Source organism: Lynx canadensis, chromosome A2, assembly GCF_007474595.2.
Source record: "Lynx canadensis isolate LIC74 chromosome A2, mLynCan4.pri.v2, whole genome shotgun sequence".
In the NCBI taxonomy this organism is placed as follows: Eukaryota; Metazoa; Chordata; class Mammalia; order Carnivora; family Felidae; genus Lynx; species Lynx canadensis.
In genome coordinates this window covers 70,246,765-70,267,590 of record NC_044304.2, presented here as the reverse complement: position 1 = coordinate 70,267,590, position 20,826 = coordinate 70,246,765, and the positions used below count along the sequence as shown (strand labels likewise).

The 20,826-nt window shown below is 39.1% G+C and overlaps 1 protein-coding gene across 1 annotated transcript in view; it reads left to right on the top strand.

The window, feature by feature from the left end:
* Positions 1 to 20,826, top strand: part of HECW1 (HECT, C2 and WW domain containing E3 ubiquitin protein ligase 1) — a 301,849-nt gene that overhangs the window by 130,211 nt on the left and 150,812 nt on the right. The window contains exon 5 of the mRNA XM_030307704.1: positions 15,859 to 15,934. Within this exon, the coding sequence (XP_030163564.1) occupies positions 15,859 to 15,934 (76 nt within the window). The remainder of the gene's footprint in view (positions 1 to 15,858; positions 15,935 to 20,826) is intronic.

Here is a 20,826-nt window from a genome sequence, read left to right as displayed (position 1 = left end):
GGCTCTCCCTTGCCTATAGGTAAAGGTCAAGTGCCTAAACATATACAACAATAAAAAAGAAATAAAAAAATAAAACATAAATAAATTTAAATGTTCCAAACATGGCAACACTGGCCTCCATTTCCTGACCCCTGCAGAGCCTCAGGGCCGCTAATCATTCTAGCCCAGAGATGTGGCAGTGCTTGTGGCTCCCAGAACACCAGGCTGGTTTGCATGGCCCTGCCTTTGCTGCTGCAATTCTGTCTGCTGCCTCCTTCCTCCCCTTCCTCTTCTGGCTCATTCCACCTCATCCAGAGATACCCAGTTCAGGAGTGTCCAGCCTCCAGAGCAAACCTAGGCCATACCTCCAATTGTGGAGTATTGAAGCAATCGGTTGCCTGTCTATCAAAGATTAGTTCCATAACGGAAGATGACAAGCCCCCCGTGGCACTCCAAGGTGGCAGGAGAGATGACTGAGGGCAGGCCACCAGCAAAAACCCAGGTCTGGAAGGACAGCGGATTTGAGGAATTTCATAGTCTGTCAGGATGAGATTCTGACTAGCCCCCTGGCCCCGCCTCTCCAACTTCCATTCTCCCCCTTATACACTCTTATGGCACCTTCCCCTGACTTCTGCCCCTGGCTTTCAGAGCGTACTCTGGCATGGCTTGACTTTAGTAAAATTATGATCTATCGGTGTGTAGAACACACAAAATGGTGGCAGATATGGGAGGAACACAGGGTCATGAAAGCATTGCTACTTAAGGGGAGGTTATCATTCAAGAATGTACATACCTATACAAGTTTATAGTATACAACAAATTATTCTATATGGTATATGATGCTTTATACACACACATATTTTCACAAAGTTGGAAAACAGAATACATTCATTTTTAGATAGGAGGTTAGTTATAGAGTAAAACCTTGGTGTGCAAGCATAATTCATTCTGGAAACAGACTTGTAATCCAAAGCACTTGTATATCAAAGCAAATTTCCCCATAAGAAATGATGGAAACTCAGATGATTCATTCCACAACCCAAAAATATTTATATAAAAATTATTTTAATACTGTAATATAATACAAAATAATAAAGAAAATACAGAATATAAATAAAAATATACAAATTAACCTGCACTTACCTTTGAAAACCTTCATGGCTGCTGTAAGGGACACAAGAGAGAGGAGGGTTATCATGTAGAACGACTTTCACTATCACTAATGGAATCACTGCTATCTGTTGGCTCAATGGAATCTTTTTCTTTTCACGCAACTTTAACAAGGAACCTATCCAAATGACACTTGCTTTTGCCTCATTTTGGGGATTTTGTGGAAGTGTGACATTGCATTGACAATCACCCGCAATCCTGCAGAGAGAGAGAGAGAGAGAGAAGAGCCATTGGCTCAGTTGTGATCATGTGACATTCAGAATCACATACTCCCCGTTTTGCAAGACATCGCTCACTTATCAAGTTAAAATTTAGTAGAAATGTTTGCTTGTCTTGTGGAACACTCACAGACCATTACTCACAACCTAAGGTTTCACTGTATTTCCAAATAATATAGTTAATATATTTTTCTTTACCCTCCAAACACCTTTCCAGGTGTTTTTCTGTTTGTTTGTTTGTTTTGAGAGAGACAGAGCATGAGTTGGGAGGGGAAGAGAGAGAAGGAGGGAAAAAAATCCCAAGCAAGCTCAGCACTGTCACAGGGCTTCATCTCCCAAACTGTGAGATCCTGACCTGAGCTGAAATCAAGAGTCAGAGCTTAACTGACTGAGCCACCCAGGGGTCCCCAGGTGTTCTAAATTTAAAGCAATGGATCCAGTTTTCAATTTTTGTGTCCCTACAAAGTGTCTTAAGAGTCTGGAATCACAGGGAGAAGTGTGTGTGTGTGTGTGTGTGTGTGTGTGTGTGTACGCACAAGCCCTGCCTTGCTCCAGAGAAGATTTCGGGCTATTTACAGAATACATGAGCATGTACTTTTAGCCAATGAAGAGTGGGGCTCCCAGTTCAGGTGCTCCTAACAATGGTGGGCACACATTTTACAGGGGCTGTGGTGGGGGCTGAAGTCTATGTGCTCAAGTGGTCCTTGCTAACAGAAGAACAAGTCCAGTTATACAGTTCATGGTTTACCGGGGGATGAAAACTGGCCACAGTTGCTCAGGAGAAGTACATCTGTTGGTTCTAGGATACGGCAGAAATTTCTCACAAGGCAAAAAAATGTGTTGAAAATGAGCTCTGGCTCCTAAAGGAAATAGAGTGAAGAAGGCTGTAGTAGTCTCCTATTGTTTAACAAATTACTACAAAGCTAGCAGCTTAAAAAAGCACACATTAGCTCCCAGTTCTATAAGTCAGAAGTCCAGCACATGATGGCTGCATTTTCTGCTCTGATCCTGAAATCAAGGTGTCAGCCGGGCTGAGTTCTCATCTGGGAGTTCTAGGGGAAAGTCTGCTTTCAAGCTCAGTCTTGTGGGGAGAATTCAGTTCCTTATGGTTATAGTTCCCATTTCCTTCATGGCTCTTGAAGGTAGCAATAGTGCATTGAATCTTTCTCACTCTGAATCTCTGACTCTCTCTCTCTCTCTCTCTCTCTGTCCTCTAGACCCAAATTTAAAGGGCTTGTGTGGTTAGATTAGACTTACCATATAATCTCCCTCTCTCAAAGTCAACTATAACATATGACATGACCTAATCATGGGACTAGCTCACAGTCCCTGGGATTATGCAGCACTGGTATGCCATGGCTAGGAAACCTTGGGACTCCTCTTAGAATTCTGCCTGGCACACGGCTTAAAAGACCTCCCAGTATTTGACGGTTGAAGATGAAGGAGGAAAGAGAGGAGCCAAGACAGCCCAGAATTCCCAACTACCCACGTTATGTAGACGTTCACCCCCAGGGATGCACATGGACCCTGAAAAAGCAGTGCTGCCCTGGATCAAACACCGTTCCTTCCCCATGAGCTGCCAAGTACTTGCCCTAAGTCCAGCCTTATCCCAAAGTCATCAGGGAGATGCTGAAAACTCCCTACATGTTTCCCCTGTCTTCTGATGGAACTCTTCCAGAAGTTCTGCCCACCCATAACTCCTGCCTGATGTTACTCTGTGACCCCTAATCTCAACCTGTGACCCTTCATCCAGGCCCCTGGTGCCTCAGATCAGCTCCAAGATGAGGGAGATGTGCTCATCGTCTTTCTGGGCCAACTGAAGGGTGTAGAAGCTAACATATGCTTACTGCACAATTGCTTCTATCTTCTATTTCATAAAGGCCAGGTGTTATTTACAACATGATTAAAATAGCAGCTTGACATGGATTTGTTGGAAGACTGAGGATAGAAAAATATAGACAAGATTCCAAGTATATTAAATTAATCCAGATGAACATGGCATAGCAGACAATGCATTTGTTGTCCTGGGGCGTGAATTTATAAGAGAGTCTGGCTGAGCAGAAAAATGACCCAGACATACAAAGCCATGGAGGCAGCTTCCAGAATACTTTTTGGTCATGTCTCTTTTTCACAATCAGCCAAACAGGTCCCTCAATTGATCTTTTTATGCTTCACGTTTCTCATTGTAAAGAATCAAATATTAGATAATCTGCTAACATAATTCTTAACAGTAAAAGGTCAGAGGCTCGAAAACAAGTAACAGTATAACAACATTGGCCTAACTGAGGGCGCTTACTGTGTACCAGTCTTTGTACTAAATGCTTTGTATGCACCACCTCATTCAGTTCTCAGAACTCAGAGAGATAGGTTCTATTCTGACCTCCATTTGATAGAAAGGGAAACTGAGAGTTGGAGGAGTTGATTGCCTTGCCCTGGGCCACATGGTGAGGAGGAGCTGGCAGAGAAAGGGGTGTGCAGACTCTGGCTTGAGCTGTCAACACCCAGTAATACACCTACCTATCACAACCTCCAGAAATTTTTGGTTAAATACCAGAGCAAGAAACAAACTGTGGTTGTGATGTCATCAAGGTGGGGGTATAGGAGACCCCTGCTTCTGTGCCCCCACGAAGATCAACAATTAGCTATCCATGAGAAGAAACAGTTCTGGGAAAGTTGTTCCTTAAGTTTCCACTTAAGAAACTTCAGCAACACAGTGAACAAAAATCCTAATAATTACTCCAGAAATGAGGGAAGAGAGCTTCGTTTTGGTTGCATCATCCCATTCCCCAGGCTGGCACTGCTCAGCACCAAGATGGAACGCCCAAGTGACCCCAGTCTTTTAGGGCACCACACGAAGGCCCCACTTGGATTTCACTGCACCCAGACCAGCAAAACTGAGCTGTATAGAGATAGCTAGGAACCAGAAAGAAAAGTAGTGTCTACCAATAACAGCCATGCAGCAGGAGCAATTGTGGTTCGCAGTGAAATGCTCTATAGACACACCCAGCAGCTTTCACCACTGTGGAGGGAACTAATGACTAGCTCAGGTGTGGCAGAACCCCTCCTGATTCTACCAGCTTTTGCCCCCAGGTATTTGTGTTTGCATATACAAACTACCAGAGTCCCTCCTAGCTCCCTTTCTGCGCCCTCCCACCAGAGCCTGAGAACCACACCAGCAGCCAGCCTAGGCCTCTGCAGCTGTACAAGTACAAGATGCCATTTTCGAACCCCCATGGCTGACCTTCATCACTGTGTATGCCAAAAGGTCATTATATAATTACAAAGGGGACCATTTATCAAGAGCATATAAGCAACTATATATTTATATATTAAATGGCACATTCCTGAACAATCAATGGGCCAGAGAAGAAATAAAAAGGAAATTAAAAAATACTTTGAGACACATGAAATGGAAATACAACATACCAAAACCTACAGGATGCTGCAAAAGCAGCTTTAAGAGGGAATTTTATAGTGACAAATGCCTACATTAAGAAAAAATAAAGGGGTGCTTGGGTGGCTCAGTTGGTTAAGTGTCTGACTGTTTGATTTTGGCTCAGGTCATGATCTCATGGAGTGAGTTCAAACCTCACACTGGACTCCTCACTGAGGGTGGAGCCTGCTTAAGATTCTCTCTCTTTCCCTCTCTGCCTCTACTGCTCTCCCACTTGCTCGCTCTCGCTCTCAAAAAAATTTTTTTTAAGAAAAAAGAAAGATCTCAAATAAACAACCTAAATTTATACTGTAAAGGAACTAGAAAAAAAGAACTAAGCCTAAAGTTAGCAGAAAGAAAAAAATAACAAAAATCCAAGCCGAAATAAATGAAATAAAGACCAGAGAAATAATAGAAAAGACTAAAAAAACTAAGAACTATTTTTAAAAGATAAAAATGGAAAGAACTTTACTTAGACTAAGAAAAAAAAAAGAAAGAAGATTGAAATAAATAAAATCAAAAATGAAAGAGGAGACCTTCTGATACCACAAAAATGCAAAGGATAATAGTGATTACTGTGAATATTTATACCCCAACAAATTTGATAACCTAGAAGAAATGGATAAATTCCTGAAAACATACAACCTACCAAAACTGAATCATGAAGAAGTATAAATATAAACAGATCAATAACAAGATCAAAAACTTTCTCCAAAAAAGCTCAGGACTACATGGTTTCGTTGGTTTTTCCAATCAAACATTTAACACCAGTGCTTTTCAAACTTAAAAAAAAAATGAAGAGGAAAGAACACCCCAAACTCATTTTAAAAGACCAGTATTACCCTGATACCAAAACCAGATAAGGACACTATAAGAAAGAAAACTACAGACAAATATCCTTGATGAATATAGATGCAAAAATTCTCAACAAAATATTAGCAAACAGAATTTAACAGTGTAATAAAAAGATCATACAATATGATTAAGTGGGATTTATCCTTGGGATGTAAGAATGGTTCAACATATGCAAATCAATCAGTAAGTAAACTAAACATTAATAGAATGAAAGATAAAAGTCATATCACGTCAATAGATGTAGAAAAAGCGTTTGATAAAATACAACATCCTTTCATGATAAAAAAAAAAACACAAGTTGAGTATAGAAGGTATGTACCTCCATACAATAAAGGCTACGTATAACAAACCCAGAGCTACCATTATACTCAACAGTGAAAATTTGAAAGCTTTTCCTCTAATACCAAGAATAAGACAAGGGTTCCCATTCTGACCTCTCCTATTCAGCATAGTATTAGAAGTCCTAGCCAGAAACAGGCAAGAAAAAGAAATAAATCCATCTTAATTGGAAAAGAAGTAAAATTGCCCTTGTTTGCAATGATATAATCTTATATATAAAAATCCTAAAGACCACACCAAAAAACTTAACAGTTTCTTAGTTCCAACGAACTAATCAATGAATTCAGTAAGTTGCAGGATACGAAATCAACATACAGTTGCTTCTGTATACTAGCAGAAAATATCAAAGAAATAAAGAAAAAAATCCCACTTACAATAGCATTAAAAACAATGAAATACTTAGAAATACATTTAACCAAGGAAGTGAAAGATCTGTACACCGAAAAATACTAAATGTTGATGAAGGGAATTAAAGAAGACACACACAAAAATAGATATTCCATATTTATCGAGGAGAAGAATTAATACTGTTAAATATCCATGCTACCCAAAGCAATCTACACATTCAGTGGAATCTTTATCAAAATTTCAATGGCACTTTACACAGAAATAGAAAAAAAACAATCCTAACAGTTGTATGGAGCCACAAAAGAACCTATATAATCAAAGAAATACTGAGAAAAAACAAAGCTAGAGATATCACACTCCCTGATTTTAAACTATATTACAAAGTTATAGTAATCAAAGCAGTATGCTACAGGCATACATTTAGAAACATAGACCAAATGAAAAGAAACACGAGCCCAGATATAAATCCTTGTATATACAGTCAACTGATATTTGACAAGGAAGTCAAGAACACTTAATGTGGAAAGGATAGTGTTTTCAATAAATGGTATTGGGAAAACTGGATAGCCACATAAATCAACTCAAATGGATTAAAGACTTAAGTGAAAGATCTAAAACAATACAACTCCTCAAAGAAAACAGAGAAAAATCTCCTTGACGTTGGTCTTGGCATTGATATGTTGGATGTGGCACCAAAACCACAAGCAACCAAGTAAAATAAGTGGGACTACATCAAACTAAAAAACTTTTGTGCCCAGCAATACAAACAATCAACAAGATGAAAAGGCAACCTACAGAGTGGGGGAAAGTGTTTGAAAATCATACACCTGATAAGGTATCAGTATCTAAAATATATAAAGAAATAATGGAACTCAATAGCCCAAATGCAAACAATCCAATTTAAAAATGGGCAGAGGACTTGAATAAACATTTTCTAAAGACAGGCAAATAGCAAATAAGGACATGAAAAGGTGCTTCATCACCAATCATTAGGTAAATGCAAATCAAAACCACAATGAACTATTATCTCACACCGATTAAAATGGCCATCACCAAAAAGAGAAAAGATAAATGCTGGTGAGGATGTGTAGAAACAGGAACCCTTGTGCACTGTTGGTGGGAATATAAATTGATGCAGACACTATGGAAAACAGTATGTAGGTTCCTCAAAAACTTAAAAGTAGAATTTCCATATAATCCACTTATGGTGTATATATATATATGTGTGTATATATATATATATATATGTGTATATATATATATACACATATATACACACACACATATATATATGTGTGTATATATATATGTGTATATATATATATATATATACACACATATATATATGTGTGTATATATGTGTATAGTGTATATATAACATAAATATTATAAACATGTTTTATATATTATATGTATATTATGTATTTACTTCTAGTATATATCCAAAAATTTGAAAGCAGGATCTTGAAGAGATATCTGCACTGCCATGTTCATTGCAGCATTATTCACAGTAGTCAAGCTATGGAAACAACCTAAGTTGTCCATCAGTGCATGAATAGATAAAGCAAATGTGACATAGATACACACACGCACACACACACACACACACACACTATTGGATATTATTAAGCTGTGAGAAAGAAGGAAATCCTGCTATTTGCAACTACATGGAAGGACCTTGACAGCATTGTGCTAAGTGAGATAAGTCAGAGAAAGACAGACACTATATGGTGTCACTTATATGTGGAATCTAAAAGAGCAGAATTCAAAGAAACAGAGAGTAGTAGAGTAGTGGTTCCCATGGGTGGGAGGTGGGGGATGATGGGGAGATTTTGCTCAAAAGGCACAAACTTTTAATTATAAGATGAGTAAGTTCTGGGGATCTAATGTATAGCATGGTGATTATAGTTAATAATTCTGTATTATGAACTTGAACGTTGGTAGATTGTATATGTTCTCACCACAAAAATGAAATGGTAGTTATATGACATGGTGGAGGTGTTACCTAACACTATGACGATGATAATTTTGCAGTATATAAATGTATCAAATCAACACGTTGTACAATGTTGTATGTCAATTATATCCCAAAACTGGAGAAAAAAATAACTTGACAGGATTTCAACAGCAAAAAGAACATACTGTGGTGTATATATACAATGGATTATTAGATATAAAGAGGATTAACATGCTACCTCATGGGGGAACCCTTGACAGGGACACAGGGTACACTGATATTTGGTCAAACGATATTCTGGGTTTTTCAGTGAAGGTACTGTTAGATGAGCTTAACATTTATATTAATAGGCTGAGTAAAGCAGATTGGCCTCCCTGATGTTGGTGGGCCTCATCCTATGAACTGAAGATCTGAATGGGGCAATAATCCTAGCCGTCTGTTGAATAAAAGGGGGTTCCTCCCGCCTGACTGCCTTCTAGCTGGGACATGAGTTTTTCCTGGCCTGTAAACTCAGACTGGAATATCAACTGTCCTTGGGTCTTAAGACTGCTGTCTTTCAGGCTCCAACTTACACCCTCAACTCTCTTGAGTCTCCAACTTGCTGACTGCAGATGTTAGGACTTGCAAGCCTCCATAAGTGTGTGAACCAATTCCTTATCACATATGTGCATACACACACCCTATTAGTTCTGCTTTTCTGGAGAACGCTGATACATGCAAACCTCAAAAACATTACTAAGTGAAAGAATTCAGTCGCCAAAGGCCATAGATTGTATGATTCCACTTATATGAAATATGTAAAATACATAAATCCAAAGAGACAGAAAGCAAATTGGAGGCTTTCTGGGGCTGGGGAGGAGAGGTGAATGGGAAGAAACCGCTTACTGAGCATAGGGTATAAGGTTTTACTTTAAGTCGTTAAAATGTTTAGGAACTAGATAGAAGGGGTGGTCGCACAACATTGTGAATGTGCTAAATGCCACTGAATTGTTCCATTTAAAATGGTCAATTTTATGTTATGTGAATTTCGCCTCATAAATTATTTTAAATGAAACAGAAAAAGTAGAGGATGCATACATATGTATGCACACACACATACATACATATGTACACACATATATACACGTACGTGCAAATGTGCATGCATACATACATACATACATACACATGTACATACGTACGTACACACCAGAGGAAGGATTCAAAAGCTTCCAAGGAGCCAAGCTGGTATCACATTCATAGAATCTACAATGCTGTGGATTTTAAGATCCATCATTGATTTTCATACCACCATTCTGGAAAAAGCTTTCCCGTTACAGTTATAAGGCACATTGATGATTAGCCACACCCTGATTTCACAGCATTAACATGGAAAGCAATGGGCATCTTTTTTTTTTTTAATGTTTATTTATTTTTGAGATAGGGAGAGTGAGTGCCCATACGTGCACATGGAGGAGGGGCAGAGAGAGGGGGGGATAGAGGATCTGAAGTGGGCTCTGTGCTGGTAGCAGAGAGCCTGATGTGGGACTCAAACCACAAACCGTGAGATCATGACCTGAGGCAAAGTCAGATGCTTAACCAACTGAACCACCCAGGGGCCCCTGGAAACCAATGGGCATCTTAGGATTGATGAAAGTGGCTCCAGAGAGGAGGCCTGGGAAGGTGCCCAGCTTCAGTTGCTTACTGTTGGACATTCCAAAAGACTCTAAAACCCACAAGTTAAACAAATTGCTTGATTTTGAAAAATACGTTGGAAACTAATTTTTTAAAAATTCACTTGTTGCATGGGCCAAAGAAAACCTGTCATTGGGGCGTACAGCCTGCAGCCTCATTTGTGCCCAGTGAGTGCAAAAGGCTGCCTTTTGTAGGTTTCAACGAGGCAACAATGATCAGCTCAAAGAGCAGAGTGAAGGATGATCCTTCACAGACTAAGGGAGCAGCTGGCTAGGTGACAGTCATCCAGACAAGGAAGTGAGATCTGCAGAGAATTGAATTGTTTGTCCCTAATGGGTACAGGCTTGAACACTGGGCATGGGGCCTCCGTGGGTCAAGGCATCACAGAACCTGCTTCTGGTGCTTGAACTAGGATCAAGACAGTTGGAGATAAGAGTTACAAAACTAACACATCTTTCTATTACCATTTGAAAGAAGTAGACACTTGAGACCGATGCTTCTCCAAGCATCGTCTTGCTGGCCGGCAGCATCTCCCTCATATGACGAAACTTGGTAGAAATGCAGACTCTCGGGCCCTTCCCAAACCTACAAAATCAGACCTTCTGGGATGGAGCCTGGAAATCTCTAGTTTATCAAGCCCTGCAGGAGATTTTGATGCGTGCTGAAGTCAGAGGACGTCAGACCTAGGGCAAACAGAATGGTTCAGCTATTCCTTAGAATTTGGTAGTTCGTCATAAGCTTACTTTCAGAGCAGTCTGCACTACACAAGAAACTATGTTAAAAAGAATAGTTAGAAAAACTAAAAATCATCAGGGAACATCCAGGATTTGATTACTTCCAGCTAACATTCTCAATGGCACAGTGCTTCTTACAGTCTCCTCACTTTCTTCTTAGTGAACCAAATGCTTAGCCTCTCACACACAGCAGCCCCTTGCCCCACACAGATTTGCCCCTGGTGCTAATATCTGCAATCCCATGTTGCCTAAAGCAGTCAGAGCATCCCTACGTAACTAACATGTTTTGCCCAATTCACACAATGGAAAGTAGGAGGAATTCTTCATTTTTCCAGCGCCTCTCTTTTGCCCACAGCGATTAGCGGAAGAGCCCTGCAATTGGGAAGTTTGCGTCTTGCCTTCAAGGGAAGAGTAGAAGCACTGAGGGCTCTGGAAGTTGACTTGGTGACAGCAGCATCAGAAAGCAGAGAGGAACAGGCAGAATAGGACCAAAATATGAATAGAATATGAGCACACGACAGCTGAGCAGCCAGGCTGGGTCTGAAGAAACAACCTCACGGGTGGACAGACTCTATGTCAGGTTCTGTCATTCATTCTATTTAAGTTGGAGGGACCAGAGTTGGATTCATCCCAGGTGAATTTGGGGAAGTCAACAAATTGGTCTTAGCTCAACTTTCACATTTGTGAACTGGTGGGGAGTGAATGATGCTTAATTCGCAAACTGTTAAGAGTGTGTCTAAAAGAACTGGCTCTGTACTTGGCACATAATCCGGTCCCATCCCTGTTACTCGTCTCTTGTCCCTTTGATGGGCCTTGTGAGTCTTCCATTGCGTGTGTCCCTGAGATGGGGAAATTGCCTGGGATGCGGTTGACTGTTAGTTTTATGTTTTATTCTTTTAATGCCCCTAAAGATGACTTTGCCCTTGAGGTGTATAGGCCTTGGTGCTGGAGAACTTGGAATGAGTTGCCTAACTACCCAATAGTCATATTATGAGGATTCAGTGAGGCAAATGTACCCAAAAGTGCTCTATACACATTTGTAGTGTGTGTGTTCGCTGTTTTCTGTTTGCGCGTTTGAACATTTCAGAGATTTGGAGGTAGAAATGGAATTTGAGACCTGGATTTGTTTGAAATTTGTGGGTTTTTTTTAAGGTGGCTTGGAGGCATATCAGATTATTCACTAGACTTTATCTTGGAGGCAAAAGATATTGAAGTGTACGGGAACCACTGATCTCTGATCTAAAATGGAAGCTGTGACCTGTATCTTGGCTGCTGATATGCCATGGCTTGGATATTCTATTATTTGTAATGCACTGTTAGTTGGCACCTGATTTTTAGATTCACATTATCAGTCATGGAGCCCTGCATTTTTCATTCATAGGAAAATCAGAGTTATCTGGGTAAGGTGAATGAATAAAGGTCGAATGAAGGCATGGATTTGGATTTCTGGCATCATTGTAGATTTAATTATTCTGTAACTAAACACAAACCTTATCAGCATTTTTAGGGGGCAGAGTCATTCTACAATTATTTAAGAATAATTGTGGGCATATAAATGGAGTTAATGCATCAGAATTGAGCACGATGTGGCCACACCCCTGTTGGAAATGCCAGGGATGCTACGTGGAGTTTTTCCAACTCTTACCTGAGGAAGAAAAGCCAGGTCTGGGACATTCAGAGGAGCAACTCGGAGTCGCCTTTCACCTGCGAGGAAGTTCTTTGAAAACTCCTGTGTTACGTCCAAAATGCACGCATGTTTTGCATTCGACCTTAAATCTCTTCATGTTAGTTTCTAAATTAGTTTTTACCCCAATCTTTGAGTACAGTGGATGCTCCAAGACAGGCACTCTTGCCCCCTGGGCACACCTGCCTACCTCTGGGAATGAGCACGCACCTGAGAAGCCTCCCTGGCCTCGGAGACTGGAAAGCAGAGGATATAGGTCGGCATGCTTACATGATCGTGTGTGTGAGACACAGGTATGTTTCCAGCAAACAGTCTCATCTTCGTGTGGTGGTACCAGGAAAGGAAAAGATGGAATTTGAAGAACGTGTAGAGTTAAGGCGGAGGGCAGCAAGTCGTGGGAGCTACACGGCTTTGTACTGCGGAGGCAGAAGTTCCCTTGCCAGGGTAAAAAAGCCTGATCTTCACTCCATTTTTTGGCGAACTGCATTTTGGGAGTGTGCAACAGTGGTGTAGATTCATACTTAGAGCCTTTCAAACATCAGACATGAAGAGAAAACCGAGAATGGGAGTAGGAGAGATACATCAGAATTAACCCTAGAGCCCTTAATTCAACTCCGAGGGCCTTCTCAGTACCTACGGGGTCTCCTGCACACCACCAGCAGATGTGGCTTTGAATCTGCGAAACCACCTGCCAGAGAGGCTTTGCCGTGGAAACGTTTGTGTGCAAAACAGTGAAGCTGCCAGGGCTGCATCTGAGAGGGGGCGTCAGGACCCAGCACCCAGTGGCTAGACTAGCAGCGAGGAAGAGCAAAGGGGACTCGTGGAACGTGCAGATCTGAGAAGATGAGCAATTCCTTCATGCGCCTCTGTCACCCCAGGTTGTTCCAGAGTGAGCGATTTGGCCGCGTCATCACACCTCTTTCATAGTCAATAAATGGTAGTCTGTAAGGGCAACAGATTTGTTAACCTCGGACATGCCCCCGGAACTCATCTGGAGCAAGAAGTCAGGATGTAGAACCTTCCTGAGACAGGCAAACATTTTTACTTCCTGGAAAATGTTTATCATGGCTACTGTTGTCTCCGCGTTCATGTCATCAATCTGGCGATGACTGTAAATGATGTTAGCAAAAGGCCACGAGTTAAGTAGACTTCTGTGGAGTTTTAAATGTGTGTCTCCCCTTTGAGCTTAGTAGCTTCTGAAAAATGGACATTTTTTTTTTGTCTCAGACCTGATTTTTGATGCCATAAAGATGAAGAACTTGCTTGTAAATATCCTGAATAGCCAGCAGGGGAATATTTAAATATGAAGAACCAAAGTGTGTATGCTTTAAACAGGAAGGAAAAAATACACTATCTTTTGCTATCATAGTGCATGTTTAAGTTCGTGTTAGCCTCCTATGAAATGTGTAGTTTTACCCCACACTTTTTAAAATGGGAATGCACATGCTTTAGACTTAATTCTACAAGGCTATATCGAAAGGAGTTTTTGTTGTGTCTTCAAGGAACTTATAGTCTGAGGAGACAAGCTAGATGTTGACATCTTAATTTTTTTTAAAAAAAAATTTAATGTTTATTTATTTTCAAGAGACAGAGAGACAGAGTGTGAGTGGGGAAGGGGCAGAGAGACACAGAATCTGAAGCAGGCTCCAGGCTCTGAGCTGTCAGCACAGAGACCAACATGGGGCTGAAACTCAAGAACTGTGAGATCGTGACCTGAGCTGAAGTCGGACGCTTAACTGACTGAGCCACCCAGGAGCCCCAGATGTTGACATTTTTAAACTAGAATTAAGAGGTTGATTGTCATTGTCCTACTTAGGCAGGTACAGCAACTTAAGGGTTGTGGCCAGCCGGCCGAGAGCTGCTCTGGCCTTCATCTGGGCATAGGTTTGACAAAGAAGAAAACTTTACAACATTAAGGAATTTTGATTTATGCCTATATATATATTGGCCACTTTGACAGTTAGGAGTGTGGTCCAGCCTGAGGATGCAGGTTCTGAGCTGTTTTTTTGGCTTCGATTACTGTGTGTTAACCATGCAAAGTGAAGAACAAACCCAGAGTAGGAAGGATAAGTGTCTCCAAATTGAAGGGAGATCATTCCTTGGGACCAGCTCACATTCCCAATGCATGAATCCCAGCTGTGCCTTCCTCTGATTCTCTACTATCAAATGAGACTCTTAGAGACACAGACCTGTCTCTTATCTCACTTCATGCCAAGATCCATTCCATCTGCCACTCACATTGGTTCTCTCTGCTGAACAGCCCAGCATCCCTGAGAGGCACCTTGCACTTGGGTCTAAAAGCAAGCATACTGAGGAGATTTGTACACAAGCTGTAGCCAAGCACATAGGCACACCAGGGGCAGCAGCTTCAAAGTGGGGAGGAATTCTAATAATCCCTTTGTACTCTCCTGGGCCAAAGCTGTGAGCCCAGCTTTGAGATGCCCAATCATTATGCTCAAGTTTCATAAAGGCAAGCTGATGGTAACATCCAATCACACTCTTACAGCATCAAGGATACTGAGAGGCAGTAGAAAGAGTGAGAGAATAGCCCACACGACCTACAACAAAGAGACTTTGAGCTAGAGGTCATCGAGTTTTCCATTTTTTCCTTCTTTGGTACAGATTATCTTCTAAAAAGTGGATACTCTATGGATTTGCTTGATACTCAGATTTTAAAAATTATTTCCTGCAAGTGCAGTGTATTCAGCAGTAACTCTGCCTTTGAATAAATATTCAGAATTATTTCTGAGTAAAACTTTCCTAGGAGAAAATGGAAGCAAGGACTCTAGCTGTTCTGATTAATATGTTAGCAGATATATATTGAGCAAGGATGGGATAGAAAACATTTTAACAACCTGGTTTGCAAATACCTACTAGACTACAGATAAGCCATTTAACAATTATGTTCTGAAATTTCCCAGGGTAGCAATTAAAGAGGAGAGATCTCAGAGTAGTTTCTTAATGCTATGCTCAGGCTCCTCCCTAATAAACAGAATTTCCTGGAAATCCCTAGATAATAATACAGATCAGAAGAAATGAAGGTACGGCAGTTTAACACTATACTTTGCTAAATGGAAACATTGTAATTACAACAGTAAACATCTATTGACCTATCATTCTATTGCCTTAGGGTTGGCTTTAATAAATACATTTTGCAAATTTGAATGTGAAAAGACGTTGTTTACATAAATAGTTACAAAGAGCCTCTAATATTACAGTAATTGTGTTTGTTGATTTCCATTACCCTGAAAAATACCCCTCATCCCCACTAGCAGATCCTCTATTACTGGGAAAGACATTAGATTGTGAGAAGCTTTTTTTAATCAATAGTAGCCTAATAAAATCACAACGCTGCTGTCTTTGTAGACTGTAGCTGGAGAAATAACTGTGATTAAATGTGTTTGTATTACAATGTGAGTAGCTGTTTCAATGCTTGTTTTGCTTGTCTCCCATTTTCCTTCTTACAGATTTTTAAAAGCATTGGCTCTGATGAGACCGTCCAAGGGCAAGGAAGTCGGAGGCTGATCAGCTTTTCTCTCTCAGGTATGTTTTGCTCACCTGAAAGCCTTGTGGAGAAAATAAGAAGGTCAACCAGCAGTCAGCACACCTACTTCAATTTGACCCTTACCTACAAGTTACTTCACCTCTATGTGCCTCAGTTTTTCCATCTGTAAAAGAAAAATTTTAAATGTCTGCTCCATTTTCCTTGACCACATGAGGATATTGGAGGAGTCAATAAATAATAGATGCTAAGCACTTTGTGATGATGAGAAGAGAAGCCACAATTCCACTTTGCCTCCATCATCAATAGCATTAATTGAAAGTTTATAAAGTGGAGGTAGGGGAAAGCCTGGGGAAAGAAGCAGCCAGCAGACCCTTTGTCTAAATAAAATCTCACATGAAGCTCAATTGATAAAACCGATAAAAGCCAAACTGCTCAAGCAAGTACATTTGTGGAAAAGTCAGTGAAATCCAAATAAAGTATGTAATTTAGCTAATAGTGGTTTTTTTTTTTGAGTAATCTAATTTTTCAGTGCTCACAAGGTACCCATAGTTCTATAATATGCTAACAATGGGACAAACTGGGTAAAAGTTATGTGGGAAATCTTTGTACTACCTCTGCAATTCTTCTGTAAATCTAGAATAATTTCAAAATTAAAAGTATAAAGAAAAACTGAGTTACCCTGCCTAAAATAATATACGAATTTCAGAGCCCTACACACTGAATTCCACCCTAACTGAGCTTTGAGGAGACACAATGGCATGAAGTTCTAGGACTCTACTGAACACAGTTTGGAAAGTACTGCCTTAGCTTGTCAAACCAACAAGTGTTACAGACCATGAATGTCGGAGATCTAAGACCACAGAAATGATGAGTGTTCCTGGGAGATAGACAGTCAACTGCCATTTTTATGTCTATGTGAACCCCAGTAAAGAAAATGCATTTCTAAAGATTCATTGATAAACAATTATAGCAAGGTTGCGGGATGCAAGTCAATTGCTTTCCTACATACCAGCAATAACAAGTGGAATTTAAAATTAAATACACAATACCTTTTTATATTTGCACCTCCCCCAATGAAATATTTAGGTATAAACCTAAGAAAATATGTACAAGGTCTATGTAAGGAAAACTACAAAAACTTTGATGAATGAAATTTAAAAAGAACTAACTGAGTGGAAGATACTCCATGTTGATAGATTAAAAAACTCAGTGTTGTCAGAGTTTCAGTTTTTCTATAGAATCAATGCAATCCCAATTAAAACCTGAGCAAATCATTTTGTGGATATTGATAAAATGACTCTCAAACTAATAGAGAGAGGCAAAAGACCCAGAATAGCCAACACAATATGAAGGAGCAGATCAAAGTTGGAGAACTGACTTATTCAACTTTAAGACTCACCACAGCTATGGTAACCAAGATAGCATGGTATTGGTGAAAGAACAACAACAACAAAACAATAAATCAATGGAACAGAATAGAATACTCAGAAATAGATGCACATAAATTTGGTCAACTGAACATTGACAAAGGAGCAATAGCAATACATTGGAGCAAAGACAGTCTTTTCAACAAATGATGCTAAAACTACTGGGCATCCACATGCGGAAAAAAAAAATCTATATCCAGAACTTACACTCTTCACAAAAATTGACTCAACCCACTGAAAAACTGTTAAAACTAATAAATTCAGTAAAGTTGCAGGATACAAAATCAAAATACAAGAATCTGCTATGTTTTAATACTAATAATGAACTGTCACAAAGAGAAATTAAGTAAAAAATCCTATTTACAATTGCATCAAAAAAAGACCAAAATACTTAGGAATAAATGTAACTAAAGAGGTAAAAGACCTGTACACTGAAAACAAGAAAACATTGATGAAAGAAATGGAAGAAGACACAAATAAATGGGAAGATAGCCCATGCTCATGGATGAGAAGAATAATGTAGTTAAAATTCCCATACTATCCAAAGCAATCTACACATTTGATGCAACCTCTATCAATATTCCAATGGCATTTTTTCACAGAAATAGAATAAAGAATTCTAAAATTTGTATGGGACCACAAAAGACCCAAATAACTAAGGCAATCTTAAGAAAGAACAAAGTTGGAGAAATCATGATTCCTGATTTCAAACTATATTACAAAACTATAGCAATCCAAACAGTATGGTATTTATATAAAAACAAGACACACAGATCAAAGAAACAGAATAGAGAGCCCAGAAAGAAACACACATATTATGGTCAATTAATTTACAACAAAGTAACCAAGAATGGGGAAAAGGACAATCTATTCAATAAATGGTGCTGAGAAAACTGGACAGCCACATGCAAAAGAATGAAACTAGGCCACTATCTTACACCATCCACAAAAATAACTCAAAATGTATTAAAGACTTGAACAAAAGACCTGAAATCATAACATTCCTGGAAGAAAATATAAGCAGTAAGGTCCTTGACATCAGTCTTGGTGATGATATTTTTTGGATTTAACACCAAAAGCAAAGGCAACAAAAGCAAAAATAAACAAATGGGACTACATAAAACTAGAAAGCTTCTGCGCGGCAAAGAAAAATGTCAACAAAATTGAAAGAAGTGAGAGAGAATAATTGCAAATTGTATCTCTGAAAAGAGGCTAATGTCCAAAATATATAAAGAACTCATGCAATTTATCAAAAAAAACAATCTGACTAAAGAATGTGCAGAAGATCTGAATAGACATTTCACCAAAGAAGACATACAGATGGCCAACAAGTACATAAAAAGATGTTCAACACCATTCATCATCCGTGAAATGCAAAATATCAAAACCACAGTGAGATATCACTTCACACCTGTTAGAATGGCTAGTATCAAAAATGCAAGAGGAAACAAGTGTTAGTGAGGATATAGAAAAAGGAAAACCCTCATGCACTATTGGGGGAGATGTAAACAGTACAGCTATTATGGAAAACACTATGGAGTTTCCTCAAAAAATTAAAAGTAGAACTATCATAAGATTTAGGAATTCCACTTCTGGGTATTTATCCAAAGAAAATGAAAACATGAGCTCAAAAAAATACATGCACCCTCATGAGTGATACTCAGCCATAAAAAAAGAATGCAATTTTGCTATTTGTGACAATATGGATGGAGCTAAAGAGTACTATGCTAAGTGAAAGAAGACAGACAAAGACAAATACCTTATGATCTCACTTATATGTGGAATCTGAAAAACAAAACAAAACAAACAAAACAAAACAAAACCACGCTCATAGATAGAACAGATTGGGGATTGCCAGAGGTGGGAGGTGGGAAAAATGGGTGAAGGTGGTCAAAAGATTCAAACTTCCAATGTAAAACAAATAAGTAAAGTGGATGTAATGTACAGCATGGTGATTATAGTTAATACTGTATTGTATATTTGAAAATTGCTAAGAGAGTAGATCTTAAAAGTTTTCATCAGAAGTTATAACAATGTGTGGTGATGACTATTAACTAGACTTATTTGGTAATCATTTTGCATTATATCCAAATATAATACAAGTACATGAATCATTATGTTGTATACCTGAAACTAAATATAATATGTCAATTATATCTCAATTTTAAAGAATCACTCAAAATGGATCAGACCTATGTGTAAAATGCAGAGCCATAAAACTCCTAGAAGGTAACAGGAGAAAACCTAGATGACTCTGGGTATGGCAATGGCTTTTTAGATACAATATCAAAGATGTGGTGCATGAAAGAAATGACTGATAAACGATGGACTTTATTAGAATTAAAAATTTTTGTACTGTAAAAAGACAACGTCAAGAGAGTGAGAAAAATTACACTACACTGAGAAAAATTATTTGCAAAACACCCATCTGTTAAAGGAACACTATTGTAAATATTAAAAAGAACTCTTAAAATTCAGTATGGAAACAAACAAAAAAAACAATTAAAAAGAATGAGCCAAATATCTTAGCAGACACCTCACCAAAAAAGATATACAAATGACAAATAATCATATGAAAAGATGCTTCACATCATATATCATATATCATCAGGGAAATGCAAATGAAATGCAAATGAAAACAAGACGCCACTACACACCTATTAGAATGGCCCAAATCCAGAACACTGACCACATCAAATGCTGACAAGGATGTAGAACAATAAGAACTCTCGTTGGTTACTGGTGGGAATGCAAAAGGGTACAGCCACTTTGAAAAGCAGTGTGGTGATCTGTTACAAAGCTAAACACACTCTTACCATAGGATTCAGTGATTGCACCCCTTGGTATTTACCCAAACGAATTAAAAACTTAAATCTGTACAAAGCTTGTACACAGATGCTTAAAGCAGCATTATTCATAATTGCCAAAACTTGGAAGCAACCAAGATGTCCTTCAGTAGGAGAAAGGATAAATAAACTGTAGTACAGGCAGATAATGGATTGGTGTTCATTGCTAAAAGGAAATGAGCTGTCAAACCAGACTAAGACATGGAGGAATCTTAAATGCATATTACTAAGTTAAAAAAAGCCAATCTGAAAGGGCTATATACTATATTATGGAAAGGTCAAAACTGTGAAGTCAGTAAGGAGATCAGTGGTTTCCAAGGTCTGAGAGAGGATGGAGGAGATGGAGCACAGAGGATTTTTAGGACAGTGGAAATATTCTGTATGATGTTCTAATAATGGATACATTTGTCAAAACCCATAGAATGTACACCACCAAAAGTGAATGCTGATGTGAACTATGAACCTTGGGTGATAATGATGTGCCAGTGTAGGTTCATCAGCTATAACAAATGTACCCCTCTGCTAGAAGATGTTGATAATGGGGAGGCTCTGCATGTGTAAGGCAAGGGGTATATGGAAAAATCTGTTCTTCTGCTTAATTTTGCTGTGAACCTATAACTCCCCCCTCAAAATAAAGTCTTTCATTAAAAAAAAATC